Source organism: Mustela putorius, unplaced genomic scaffold (assembly GCF_011764305.1).
Source record: "Mustela putorius furo isolate JIRA1106 unplaced genomic scaffold, ASM1176430v1.1 tig00537350_pilon_pilon_pilon, whole genome shotgun sequence".
In the NCBI taxonomy this organism is placed as follows: Eukaryota; Metazoa; Chordata; class Mammalia; order Carnivora; family Mustelidae; genus Mustela; species Mustela putorius.
Window position 1 is genome coordinate 26,033,314 of NW_025422471.1, and position 14,019 is coordinate 26,047,332.

General features: G+C 36.1%; 1 protein-coding gene across 2 annotated transcripts in view; it reads left to right on the top strand.

Moving 5' to 3' along the window:
* The window catches only part of CERT1 (ceramide transporter 1), a 111,247-nt gene that overhangs the window by 58,142 nt on the left and 39,086 nt on the right, over window positions 1-14,019 (top strand). For both annotated transcript variants that reach the window (XM_013063697.2, XM_013063696.2), the window contains exons 4-6: window positions 391-498; window positions 1,292-1,430; window positions 6,952-7,035. In XM_013063697.2, the coding sequence (XP_012919151.1) occupies window positions 391-498; window positions 1,292-1,430; window positions 6,952-7,035 (331 nt within the window). The remainder of the gene's footprint in view (window positions 1-390; window positions 499-1,291; window positions 1,431-6,951; window positions 7,036-14,019) is intronic.

The window sequence follows — 14,019 nt, forward strand, 5'->3', positions numbered from 1 at the left end:
ACTAGCCCAACATGTAGTTGTTATTCAGTATATTTCTAAATTAAATGGCAGTTAGGAATGGAAAGGCATTATTTATGCCAGTGGCATGCTTATATTTCTTGCATGGACCCAAACTGCTAATTATTGTCATTAATGAATAACCGTGTTGATTTGTAGGAAAACTTTTGTTTTCTCCTAAGTGTTTTTTCCAGTTTCATTGATATATAATTGACCTATAACATTGTATTAAGGTATACAACATTATGATTTGATATATGTACATATTGTGAAGTGATTACCATGATAATTTTAGTTAACATCCATCACCTCACATAATTGCAACTTTTCTTCTTGTGATGATTAAGTACTTTCTGCTTAGTTTTTTTTCACCTAGTTTACTTTCATTTTTAGACTGAATCTGGGTATGGGTCTGAATCCAGCTTACGTCGGCATGGCTCTATGGTGTCACTGGTGTCTGGAGCAAGTGGCTATTCTGCAACATCCACCTCTTCATTCAAGGTTTGTGGTCATTTATGCTTTAAGGCAGCATAAATTGAGTTTAGGATTGAATGTTTGAAAAGAACTTATTTGATAGTTTTTTGAAAGAATTTTCTATAATGTAATTTATTTGATGTTATAGAATCATTTTTATGGGGCAAATTCATGATTCTTACAAATACAGAATAAACATAGCAGATTTTACTTCATTCATTAATGAGTTAAGATATAAAGAAAAAAATTGGTTCAAGGGAGAATATATTGAAATGATTTTGCTAATATATGCAAAGCTGGTCAGTATTCAGAGATTAGTAGCTAAATATATCCACTGGGCAAGGTTCATTTGCACCTCTATGGACATGAATCATTTACATTACTCTCTGTTTTCTATTACTTAAAGAGTTGTAAAATAGCTCCAGTGCAATGAAATCAGAGATTCTGTATGATGGAACAAGACCTTCTTTTAAAAGTTCTGTAGATGACATTCACCATTTCTTTGAAAGGTTACCCAGTAACATGTTTGCCCAAAGTCTTTTGCAGTTTTTTTTCCACAGTGTTTAATTCGAAAATATTAAATGTTATATTAGCAAATTGCCAGACTTACTGCTGTCTTACTTCCTTCAAGCTTATCACTGTCAAGCTACTAATTAGTCATGTTCAGGCCTCTTCGCTATTATACTGACCTGATAGCTGTCCTTAACCCATTCCCCCAGTAATAAAATGTATACCTTAAAATGTGATGAAATTTCATAGGAGTAAATTTGTTCCAGTTTTGTTAACTCGGATTACATGCCCCCCTTTATGTGTTTTGCAGAAAGGCCACAGTTTACGTGAAAAATTGGCTGAAATGGAAACCTTTAGAGATATCCTATGTAGACAAGTTGATACTTTACAGAAGTACTTTGATGCCTGTGCTGATGCTGTCTCCAAGGATGAACTTCAAAGGGATAAAGGTTAATTAGGCTATTACCACTATTTTTACTTGGAGAATGAATGGATTTAAAGCCTCTTGATCTTAAAGGGTAATGTCTTTAAGTGATAAAGGTAATTATAGTCACTTTTGCTGAAAACTCCCAATGTAGCAGATTTCCGTGTCCATATAACTTGGATACTTTAATAATGCATCCTAAGTAATCTGATCCCCACATACCAAATATGATTGAAGATTTTTAAGTGATTTTAAAACTCTTTATCCATTAAAAAATATATCTATCATCTTGGTAACGTGGGGCATTTCACATGATCATGTCTGATAAATTTACCCAATGGGTAAATTTGATCTCAGGGTCATGAGTTCAAGCCCTGCATTGGGCCTAGAGCTTATTTAAAAAATATATATATATATAACTATAACTATATATATATATATAAAATTGTGAGTCTTAGAGAGAAACATGTTTATGTTAAATCCTCCAAATCTAAAATCATTTCATCTTTTTATTCCTCTCTTTTCCTTCTTTTCTTCTCCCTTTATTTTTCTCTTCACTTCTTTCTCTCTCCCCATCCCTACCTCTGACCTTTTCTCATAGAAGAAACCAATAAGGGAGCTACATAGAGATTTAAAAAGAATATTTAGTGAACTTTCTTATTTGAGAGAGATGATCTTTGTTTAACTTACTCATAATGTGAGTTTTAAAGTTATTTTTTTCTTTTTTAGCAGTAATATAGTTATTTGTTGTGCAGGCAGAAATGAACTACTCATAGCAGTATTATAAAATAGCACTAAGTTCATTCCCAGTAAAGCTAGCTTACTTGACATGGTTTCATTTCTTGGTTTTATTGAATGTGTTTGATCTGAGTTCAGATTCTTTTTGTCTTCTCTCTTCTTTTTCCTTCTTTTGCCTTCTTTTGGATTGAGTATTTTTAAAATAATTTGTTATGTCCTTTGTTGGCTTTTGGTTATACCCCTTTCTATTTTAGTGGCTCCTTTAGGATTTATAGTATGTACATTTAACTTATCATAGTCTACCTTCAGGTAGCATACATTTTCCAACATAGTATAAGAACCTTAAAATTATGTGTTTTAATGTTTTCCCACTACTGAGGCAAGAGTATTCAGTGTTCTCTAACCAGTGCCCTATGAATTATGTGGTTTTCCAGTTTGTGTTGTGGGAACAGGAACTTTTCCCCGTACCATGTAGGTTTTGGATACGGTCCCTGAATTTTTTCATATGGTTCTTTCCCTGACCTCTATAGTTCCTTCACTTGTATGTGCTAACAGTACTGTACTGAATTCTCAAGGGGATCATCTGCTGCTGTCTGGAATTCTTTCTCTGTATTGGTCTCTCCTCTGTAGCACTCTGTCAACTCTAGTTACGTTTGTCTTTCTGTACTGTCATCTACTCCCACCTTAGAGAGTCTCCAAGACTCCTCTTCATTGTACCACTTGGAAACTCTCCTGAGACAGTAACCTAGAGCAATCACAGGGCTCATGTTATTTGTTTTCTGACTGTCAGGAATGCCTGTCCTTTGTTACTTCACATCCAATGTCTTGAAAACCTTTGTTTCATGTGGTTTTTCCTGTTTTTTAGTTTCATGGTAGAGGGTAAGCATATTTGTTCTACCTTGATCAGAAACAGAAGCCCAGGGGTGCCTGGGTGGCTCGGTGGGTTAAGCCTCTGCCTTCGGCTCAGGTCATGGTCTCAGGGTCCTGGGATCAGGACTTTCTTCTCCGTGGGGAGCCTGCTTCCCTCTCTCTCTCTGCCTTCCTCTCTGCCTACTTGTGGTCTCTTTCTGTTAAATGAATAAAATCTTAAAAAGAAAGAAAGAAAGAAACAGAAGCCCATATTCCTCTTTAAATACTTAATTTTATCTAAATTAAATAGCCATGAAGGGGCGCCTGGGTGGCTCAGAGGGTTAAGGCCTCTGCCTTCAGCTCGGGTCATGATCTCAGGGTCCTGAGATCGAGCCCCGCGTCGGGCTCTCTGCTCAGCGGGGAGCCTGCTTCCCTTTCTCTCTCTGCCTGCCTCTCTGCCTACTTGTGATCTCTGTCTGTCAAATAAATAAATAAAATCTAAAAAAAAAAATAAATAAATAAATAAATAGCCATGAAGTTTTTTATATTTGATATACTTTAAGTTTTAGGCTCTTTAACATTTGATATTTATTTCTCTAAAAATAAAAACAGTTGAACTTCTCTTTCTCCTTCATTAAGACAGATGTGTATTCCTTTTTTTATTTTTTTTTTTTTAAAGATTTTATTTATTTATCTGACAGAGAGAAATCACAAGTAGACGGAGAGGCAGGCAGAGAGAGAGAGAGAGGGAAGCAGGCTCCCTGCTGAGCAGAGAGCCCGATGCGGGACTCGATCCCAGGACCCCGAGACCATGACCTGAGCCGAAGGCAGCGGCTTAACCCACTGAGCCACCCAGGCGCCCTGTATTCCTTTTTAATCAAAGTAAACACTATATACAACATCATGCATTTGCTTGTAGATAGCCTTTTACACCAAAACAGGATATATATACGGAATTGATTTATTTTTAAATGATCACACCAATAGTCTATAACATGTCAAGGGCAAAAGTGATAGTGGAAGGAACAGTGATAACCAGGTTGTATAGAAGTTTTAAAAAATAATTTTAAACTATTTATGTTTGAATAAATAGCATCACTGGTAGACTAATATATTAGTTTGCTAGGGCTCCTATCACAAAGTACTACAGACTAGGTGGCTTAAACAACAGAATTTTATTTTTTCATAGTTCTGGAGGCTAGAAGTCTGAGATAAGCTGTTACCAAAGTTAGTTTCTTCTGAGGGCCATGAGGGAAGGATCTCATTTAGGTCTTTCTCCTCGGCTGTTTTTTCCCTTTGTCTTCATATCATCTTCCTTCTGTAAGTGCCTGTGTTTAAGTTTCCTTCTCTTACAAGGACACTGATCATGTTGGATTAGGACCCACTCTGATGACCTCATTTTAACTTGATTACCTCTGTAAAGACCCTGTATCCAGATGGGAGTCAGATTCAGAGGTATGGAAGGTTAGGACTTCAACATACAAATGTTGTAGCCACACGGTTCATCCCATAACAATTGATTTCCCTATAAATGCTTGTCTTTAGAAAAATACTGGTGCTTTTGAAATTACATATTGGATAAAGATGAGATAAGGACATGGACCATAATTTCCTACTTTGAAGATCAGATTTGATGAACTGAGTCCAAGGATTTTTCATGCAATTATCAATACTAAGTCTGTGACAGCAATGGATTATAAGTAGTGAATTCATCTACTTCTGTTTAGCCTTCATGCTAACTTGATAAGTGATTAATCCACTACCTTTACTCTATATTTACCTTTCCAGTGAACTTTAGTCTTTCTTTCTTTCTTTTTTTTTTATTGTTGTTGTTGATAATGAGAGTACTTTATTTTCAGCCTACAGAAATCCCTTTAATATTTCCTGTAAGGCCGATTTAGTGGTGATGAACTCAACTTTAACTTTTGCTTGTGTGGAAAACACTCTCTCTCCTTCAGTTCTAAATGATAACTTTCCTGGGTTGAATGTTTTTGGTTTGAAGTCTTCTTTTATGGCTTAAAGAATTTTAAAAAATTCTTTATTTTTTATTAAGTGTGTCATGGAAATAGTATAGCAAATTCTCTTTTTATTTTAGGTGTTCACTGTTTTTATATGAAATGTTTTATCAGAACTGTTAGTAAGGCACTTTCAGCCCAACCTTCCCCCTACCATTCCCACACATGGTTCAGTAGGATTTAATTAACCCTTAAAATCTTAGATACATTGGGTTTACAGAAGTAGAAGACATTATCTCTAACCTAAACTGACTGTTTAGATTTAAAGGAAGTTGTATCACTTTACAGGATAGTTTCTATTAATCTTCTTCTTCATTATTAGTTTGATGACTTGAAGTAGATTTCTTAACAGTTTTCCACATCTCCTTTCTTAGCTGTAAAGTGGATATTATATTCAGCACATATGACTATGAGAATTAAGTGAGAATATATAGATTAGCAGAACTTCAATAAATAACAGCTGCTATTTTTAATGTGTTTCATTTGGATTAATTGCAAGGATAAGGAAAGGAGGAATGATTGGGTTGGGGGATTGGTATTAGGACAGTAGTTTCAGACCTGTCAGATATCCCTTAAAGGATGGGCAAGGAGTGCTTGGTTGAAAAGGAAAGGGGAAGGCCACTCTTTTAGCCAGAACAGCTCTTGTTTTCATTAATTGTATATAATAAGTGTTGGTGTAGAAAAAGAAAGTTGAAAATCCCTGTTTGGTGGTACTAGGCTGTTAGATGGTTAAAGATAAGAAACCCAAAGTAGATACTAATGAGGTAAGTGAGGCACAAACCTTTCAGTAGTATTTAAGAACAGTTCATCCAAATAGTATTTAGTCAAAGTCAGGATCTTATCTGATGATAAGTACTGATTTAAAAGCAGAGCAGTATGCTGTGTTAATGAATTTCTTAGAATTGATCATATGAATGGTTTCTGCATTCATAGAAGTGAACAGTAGGTGTTAGTACATAATAGCAGTTTATGATTTGAGAAGTTGTTGTAGATGAGTAGCAAAATTTTTAAGTGATGAAGAAATGAAATAGCCTAATAACTAGAAAATGGCAACACAGAACAAAAGTATTTTCCTTGATGATTGCTACCATTTAGGGGAGGATTAAGGAAGAGGAGTGAACTCTGCATCTATTGGAGAGAGAGCGCATGAGCTAAAGTAGATGAAATATTTGTTGTAGCACGAAATTACTCTTGATGTAGAGATACAGGCAAGAACTAAGACATTAATTTCTTATGTGGAAAGGGAGTACCTCAAAAAGGAAGAGATGGAGGGGCCATTAAAAAGTGTGATAGCAGAGAATAAGGTTGGGGGCTAAGGTTTATAAATTTGCATTAAGAGTGGGATTCATAATATAGAGGATTAAAGTATGTTAGGCAGTAGAAAAAGGGATAGTACATAGAAAAAAAGGTATGCAGAAGGAAAACATGGGGGGATTCTGTTTTTTCTGGAATTGGGTAAGTTAAAAGGAATGTCTAGGCACAGACATATTAGGATGAATGAAAACTGGTATCATACCTGTAAGTCATTCTGTTTTCCCTATATATCCAGAAATAGTAAATTTAAGAACTCGTAGAGGCAAGTTACGGCATCTTCTGCATGCAGGTTACTCTTTTACAGTCTTCTTCAGCCCTTGCAGGCCTCTGATAGAATTATGAAATTGCCCCCGCTAGGTAGGAAGGAATAGGAAGACTAAAAGATAAAGTAATTCATAACTCAGTACGATCTCTTACACAAATGAGAATGGGTATGGTTTTTATAATAATGTATTGTATTTAAAGACATTGCACAGCATGTTTATTGGGCATACCTTAACAAAAAATACAAAGGTAAATAAGGTCTTGTACTCACAGAATCCAGAATATATTGACTCGTTCGAACATAAGAATAAACTGGTTAATTCCTATTTCCTTTTACCCTAATAACCTTCAATATATTTTATTTAGTGGTAGAAGATGATGAAGACGACTTTCCTACAACACGTTCTGATGGAGACTTCTTGCATAACGCTAATGGCAATAAGGAAAAGTGTAAGTACATTTTTTCCTCTCAGCTACATAAAGTGTTCTTTCTAAACTTATATAATAACTATGTATATAACAAGAATAATTATCTAATTGACTAGTTTTTTAAAAGCAGTGTAACTACTGGAAAATGAAAGTTCTTTCTAGGAAAAGACATGTAAGTAAAATACATATTCTAACATTAAATAATAATGGCCACTCATTATCTGACAAGACTCATTCTGAATTCCATACATTGGCCCACTTTTTTCAGCAGTATTTGGTAAAATCAGTTTCTAGTACTGCAAGTTTATTTCTTGGGGGAAGCGATGTAATGGATTTTGAATGTTTACTTAGAGTATATTTCTCTCTGTTTAACGTTCTTTTCCGTCTCCATTGGTGTTACAAAGTACATAATCAGTGTTATTAAAGGAAAATTATTAAAAATAGCTCTGATTTCACAGCGCAGTTGTGTATAGACCCAGGAGCAAGGTAGTTTATTTCATATACTCACTTATTGTTGTTCTGTTTATAATGGCTAACTTATTAGATGGAATTCTGAATTGTTTATTAGAAACCTGTGATTTGCCGGTCCTGCATGGGCTCCCTGCTGGGGAGGGGAGCCTGCTTCTCTCTCTGTCTGCCCCTCCCTCTGCTTGTGCTCTCTTTGTCTCTCCCTCTCTCTCTGACAAGTAAATGGAATCTTTGAAAATAAAAAGAGAAACCTGTGATTTGCAACAATATGCATGAACCTTGAGGGCCATATAGTAAAAGAAATAAACTACGGACAAATACTACATGGTATCACTTACATGAGGAATCTTAAACAAATGAAAGAAACAAAACCAGAAACCTGTGATTCATAGTTAGTACTCTTCTTTTGATATAGCCTAAGAAAAAACTGGAGTAGATTTGCAAAACAATTTTTTAAAAAGATTTTATTCATTTATTTTACAGAGAGATCACAAGTAAGCGGAGAGGCAGGCAAAGGCGGGGAGAGGCAGGCTCCCCACCAAGCAGAGAGCCCAATGTGGGGCTCTATCCCAGGACCCTAAGATTATGATGTGAGCTGAAGGCAGTGGCTTAACCCCCTGAGCCATCCAGGCACCCCTAAAACAATTTTTTAATAACAAAAATGAGACTTTGTGAAAAAAATAAGTTAATCTAATTGTGCTTATTTTTGCTAAAGTTATGAAAGAATGTGAAGTATAATTTATACCTATTCAAATAATTTTTCAAATTATTGTATTAATGGCATTAATTTTCTATTTCAGAGATCACAGTGGAATATTCCATTATTGATACTAAAATCTGATGCTTCTCTCCCCCAACTTTATCCTTCTTTCCCTCTTCCTGTTTCTTATTTTCACTTTGGCTCTCTTTCTCCTTATGACCTGCGCCCCTCCCATTCTTGCAAAATGATAGCTTCTTACTACAAAGTGGTCCTTACAACTTGGAACTGAAATATTGACCCTTACTGAGTCATCTGGATTAACCTTTATGAAATTAGAGGATTACTTTGGAAAGATTGTTTCAAGTTAAGTTTTAATTTCACAATGTACAATCTGCTTTAAAAGAAAAAAGGTTTTATTGGGATATTGGAAAAATTACTGAAAAAATTGTAAAACTTGCAGGTCCAATCTTCTGTCCTGGTTAGTTCCCCCACCTACATTCCTTAGAAATGAATGGAAACTTTATTTTCTGGAGATACTGAACCAGAGGGTTCTAGATTCAGGAATACCTGGCATAGCAAAGGATAGGTATATTGCTCTATCGTTAAAGTGATTTTGTGGAAATTTACATACTGATTCTTGAAACTTAACAGCCTCCTTTTTCTGTTTATCTCTGAGAACTCTGAGCCAGGCACTGAATTGAATGAAAGCCTGTGTACTCCAGCTCTCTTGTGTTTCCAGAATACCCATCAACCTAACATACGTTTTCTGATACAGAATTAGAACGGAACTCTGTGCATCCTGAGTAACCACAAAGAAAGGACCTATAAATAGAGATTTTCTACATATACTGTGAAAAAGCTGTCTCACTACCAGATCACCCTTTGATTAAGTCCACTAATATAAATAACCCTGCTAATGCTTACAGAGCTTCCAGTAGTTTACACTTACAGAGCTTCCAGTAGCTTACTCTTAAATGTGAACAGATAGCCCGATTTCCAGATATTTGAGGAAAGCCTCCAGTCTCTCTCTCTCTCTTTTTTTTTTTTTTTAAGATTTTATTTATTTGTCAGAGAGAGAGATCAAGCAGTAGCAGGCAGAGTAGTAGGCAGAGGCAGAGAGAGAAACAGCCTCCCCACTGAGCAAGGAGCCAGATGTGGGACTCGATCCCAGGACCCTAAGATCATGACCTGAGCCAAAGGCAGTAGCTTAACCCACTGAGCCACTCAGGCGTCCCTCAATCTCTCTTTTTTTGAAAAGAGCCTTTAAACCAAGCAACAGAGTACAGGGTTATTAAAGTCATTTTGAGAAATACCCCTGCAAGATGTTTGCATAATTTTTTAAGTCATGAGTCATGTTTTAAGTACACTTGTGGAATTCACTGTTTAAAATAATTCCTTTCTTAGTGTTAATGGAAATTAATTCTTGTTAATCACCATAGATGGAAAATATCCTTCTGTGGTTAACCTCTAGAAATAGGTCGGAAGCTTAATAACCTGGTAAAGTGAACAAAACATGAAGTCTTTAAACCTGGTACTACTTGATCTTAGCCTGGAATTAGAGTGTCACTCATCACTCAAATAAAGACAGGGTCTTTTCTGCTGGATCAGACAAGCATCAGAAAAGGGAGAAATGATACTTCATTCTTGGGAGTAGTCATTATAATGATACCATTATGGCCATCATTAAAGATGTGGTCTAGATCACATATTGTGGTAGTGAATATGTTGAGTTTTTTTAAAATTTGAAACTATTATATCAACTTGATAGTAAGCTGTATGTATTCCAAGAATTGGATTACAGGTGGCTTGTTAAAAGTAGAGTAAAACTTCCCTAGGTTCTAAGATAAGAAGAAAGGCAATTAAAGAAGTTTGGATTTTAGACCAGAGGAGGAATTTTTGGTTACAAAAACACTTTCCTCAGTTAAAGACCTTAGGAATTTTAGATCATAGTAGAAGGACTGTTGCCTCAGTCTTTTGTGAATAAATTTCTTATTTACCTCAAATGTAAATTTTCTTCTGTTGGGACACCTGGATGGCTCATTTGGTTGGGTGGCTGCCTTTGGCTCAGGCCCTGATCCCAGGGTTAGGAAATTCACAAATGCATAGAAATTAACACACTCATACATAACCAATGAATTAAAGACAAAAATCAAAAAGGAAAGGAGAAAACACTATAAGATGAATGTAAACAAAAATATAAGATACCAAAACAGATGGGCTGCAGCTAAAGCTGTACTTAGAAGGAAAATTATAGCTGAAACACCTTTATTATAAAAGAAGAAAGAGGGTTACTTGGGTGGCTCACATGGTTAAGCATCTGCCTTGGGTTCAGGTTGTAATTCCAGAGTCCTGGGATCAAGCCTTCCGCAGGCTCCCTACTCAGTGGGGAGTTTGCTTCTCTCTCCGTCTGCCTCTCCCCCAGTCAGTTATTAACTCTCTCTCTGTCTCTCTCTTTCTCACATGAATAAATAAAATGTTAAAAAGAGACTAAAAAAAAACAACACAAACTATAAATTGGTTCTTTGAAAAGATATCAAAATTAATAAAATTAAAGATATCACAATTAAATTATGATGAATTAATTAAAAAAAAAACACACAAACTGTAACTTGGTTCTTTGAAAAGATACCAAAAATTTTTTTAAAGATTTTATTTATGGGGCACCTGGGTGGCTCAGCTCTTAAGTGTCTGCCTTCCGCTCAGGTCATGATCCCAGGGTCTGGGATCCAGCCCCAGGTCGGGCTTCCTGCTCAACAGGAAGCCTGCTTCTCCCTCCTCCATTCCCCCTGCTTGTATTCCCTCTCTCGCTGTGTCTCTCTCTGTCAAATAAATAAATAAAATCTTTTAAAATAAATCTTTAATAAAATCTTAAAAAGATTTTATTTATTTGAGAGAACAGTACAGAGATAGAGCACTCAAGTGGGGAGGAGAGGAAGAAGCAGGCTCCCTGCTGAGCAGGGAGCCTGATGTGGGGCTCCATCCCAGGACCCTGGGATTATGGCATCAGGAGTATGCCTTGGGATTATGACCTGAGCCAAAGGCAGACGCTTAATTGACTGAGCCACCAAGGGGCCACAATAAATAAATCTTTAAAAAAGTCCCTACATAAACCCTCATTTCTTATGATTAAATTGTATTAAATGTTAGAGATGGCCACTTACGTGGATTTTTATGTCTTTTATATTTTCCACTTGTTCCCACTTAGCTATATTTTCTGGCCAGTTTTCTAATTTATGTCTCTTCTTATTTTATAAACAATACACAAGAGCATTTTATCATGTCAACTATATAAATGAATGACTATAGATATTAACTGATCAAATCAAGGCATACTCTTGATAAAACTCACAAAGAGGAAATTTAGTGTTAATGAAACATGCATTACTCTAAGAAACACGAGCAATACCCTGTTCTTTCTTTCCACCTAATCTGTGTGCCTGTGCATTAACTATCCAAACAGAAAATTTGTACCACCAGTCACTTTTCATCCCCTTTTAGCTCAGAGACTTTTTCATGTGAAAATTTTTTAGCCAACTGTATCTTAGAGAAGTGCATTGTCAGTATGCCAGTAGTCCATACTAACTGATTGTTAACCCTAGTGTGATGGATATCAGTGTGATGGTCTTCAACCATGTTTCTTCTCTATCATAATAGACAGGTGAGAGATTTAAACAAATTGCCATCGTTATGTTCAGAAGGACTTACCTGCCAGTATTTTTCTGTTCCCACGTGTCTGTGTACCACACACACACAGACAGACAGATACACAGTCTTTTTGATGTAAGGAAATGAAAAAAAAACTCACTACAGAAACTGTGGGGATTCCCCCTTAGGTTGCCTACTATTCAAAAATAGTGTGTTGTCTTAATGAAATGAAAGGATTTCAAATTGCTCAGCTTCTCTCAGCATTTTATTTTTGACATGTTGATGAGAGTTTATAGTTCCTTAATTTTCTGAGTTCTCATACCTTTAAAAGAGTTTTAAAGTGTATAAAGTTAAAAGAGTTCAACTGAAAGAACTATAAATCTGAATGGTAATCTTTGGAGTGTAATACTCACAAATCTAGATTTACAGGTCATTTTCTAATTTCTTCCATTTCTGCCTTTCATTGACATGATTACAGTCACATATTTTTTATTTCCTTGTATTACAGTGTATCATTTTCTCAGAGGAAACTGTGGAATGTCACCTCTTTAAGAGTCTTCCCCACCCTTTCCCTCTTTTAAAAAAAAAAAAAGTAGGGGGGGTGGGGAAGGAGAGGAGAAAAGAAATACAAAAAAGAAAATAAAGTTGGTGGCGGGGTGGGAGGTGGGGGGTTGTTGGGGTAGGCATCTGGATGGCTCAGTTAAGTGTCTAACTCCTGATTTTAGCTCCGGTTATCATCCTAAGGTATGAGATCGAGCCCTGCATCAGGGTCTGCTTTGGACACAAAGTCTACTTAAAATTTTCTGTCTCCCTCTCCACTTCCCCTACCCTTTCTTTTTCTCTCTCCCTCCTTCTCTAAAAAAGAAAAAGGAAAAATAAGATATTCACTTCCTACATAATCCTTGTATCATTCTGAAAGTTGTAAGTAAAGCTGAAGAGGTACATTTCTGTATTTCTAGAGTTTTTCAGTAGCATTTCATGTCACTCTCTCATCTTCTATATAAAGTTTATATATAAAGCATATAAATAAGCTTTCAGCAGAAGATGATACATTATTTTAGTTGTACACATTCTTTTATGCAGAACACAGATGACCTTTGATTTCTTTGCATTAATAAAAATAGTTCATAATGAAACTGCCATCTTAGTAACAGTGATAGAAAATATAGAAGTTACAATGATAGAAAGGGTTTTCAGAAAATATAATAAAAAATATGGTTTTTAACAGTTTTATTGAGATATAATTAACCTACAGTAAACTGCACTTAATAAAAGTACATGATTTGGTCAGTTTTGATATTATCTGGAAGGTACCATTATAATCAATATCATTATCCATCTCTCTCACTCCCAGAAGTTTGCTCCATCCCTTCTATCATCCCTCCTCTCTCTGTTCCCAAACTACCACTCCGATCTTTTCTGTCATTATAGGTTAGTTTGTATGTTCTCAAGTTTAATATAAAGGACTCACACAGTATGTGGGGGGAGTGGGTTGGCCTGCTTTCTTTCTTAGACTTTCATTATGTTATTGTTTATATTAGTATTTGATTTCATTGCTAAGTAGTATTTCCTTATTTTGATACAACACAATTTGCTGGGGCGCCTGGGTGACTCAGTGGGTTAAGCCTCTGCCTTCAGCTCAGGTCATGATCTCAGGGTCCCAGGATCGAGTCCCACATCAGGCTCTCTGCTCCGCAGGAAGCCTGCGTCCTCCTCTCTCTCTCTCTCTCTGCTTGCCTCTCTGCCCACTTGTGATGTCTCTCTGTCAAATAAATAAAATCTTAAAAACAAAAAAACCCACAATTTGCTTATCCTTTCCTCTTTTGATGGACATTTGGGCTGTTTATAGTTTTTGGCTTTTACAAATAATGCTATGAGCATTTGTGTGCAGTGTTTTTATGGACATATATTTTATTTGAGGTCATTAGTCAGTAGTGGTGGTTTTTTGAAAAACCACCAAGGGGGGGCGCCTGGGTGGCTCAATTGATTAAGCCCTGCCTTTGGCTCTGGTCATGATCCCAGAGTCCCAGGATGGGGTCCCACATCAGGCTCCCAGGTCAGCAGGGAGTCTGCTTCTCCCTCTGACCCTCTCCCCTCATGTTCTCTTTTACTCATAAATAAATAAAATCTTAAAAACAAAAAACAACCACCACCTAGGTTCATTTTACTAGCCATATAGAATAGTTCTGGTT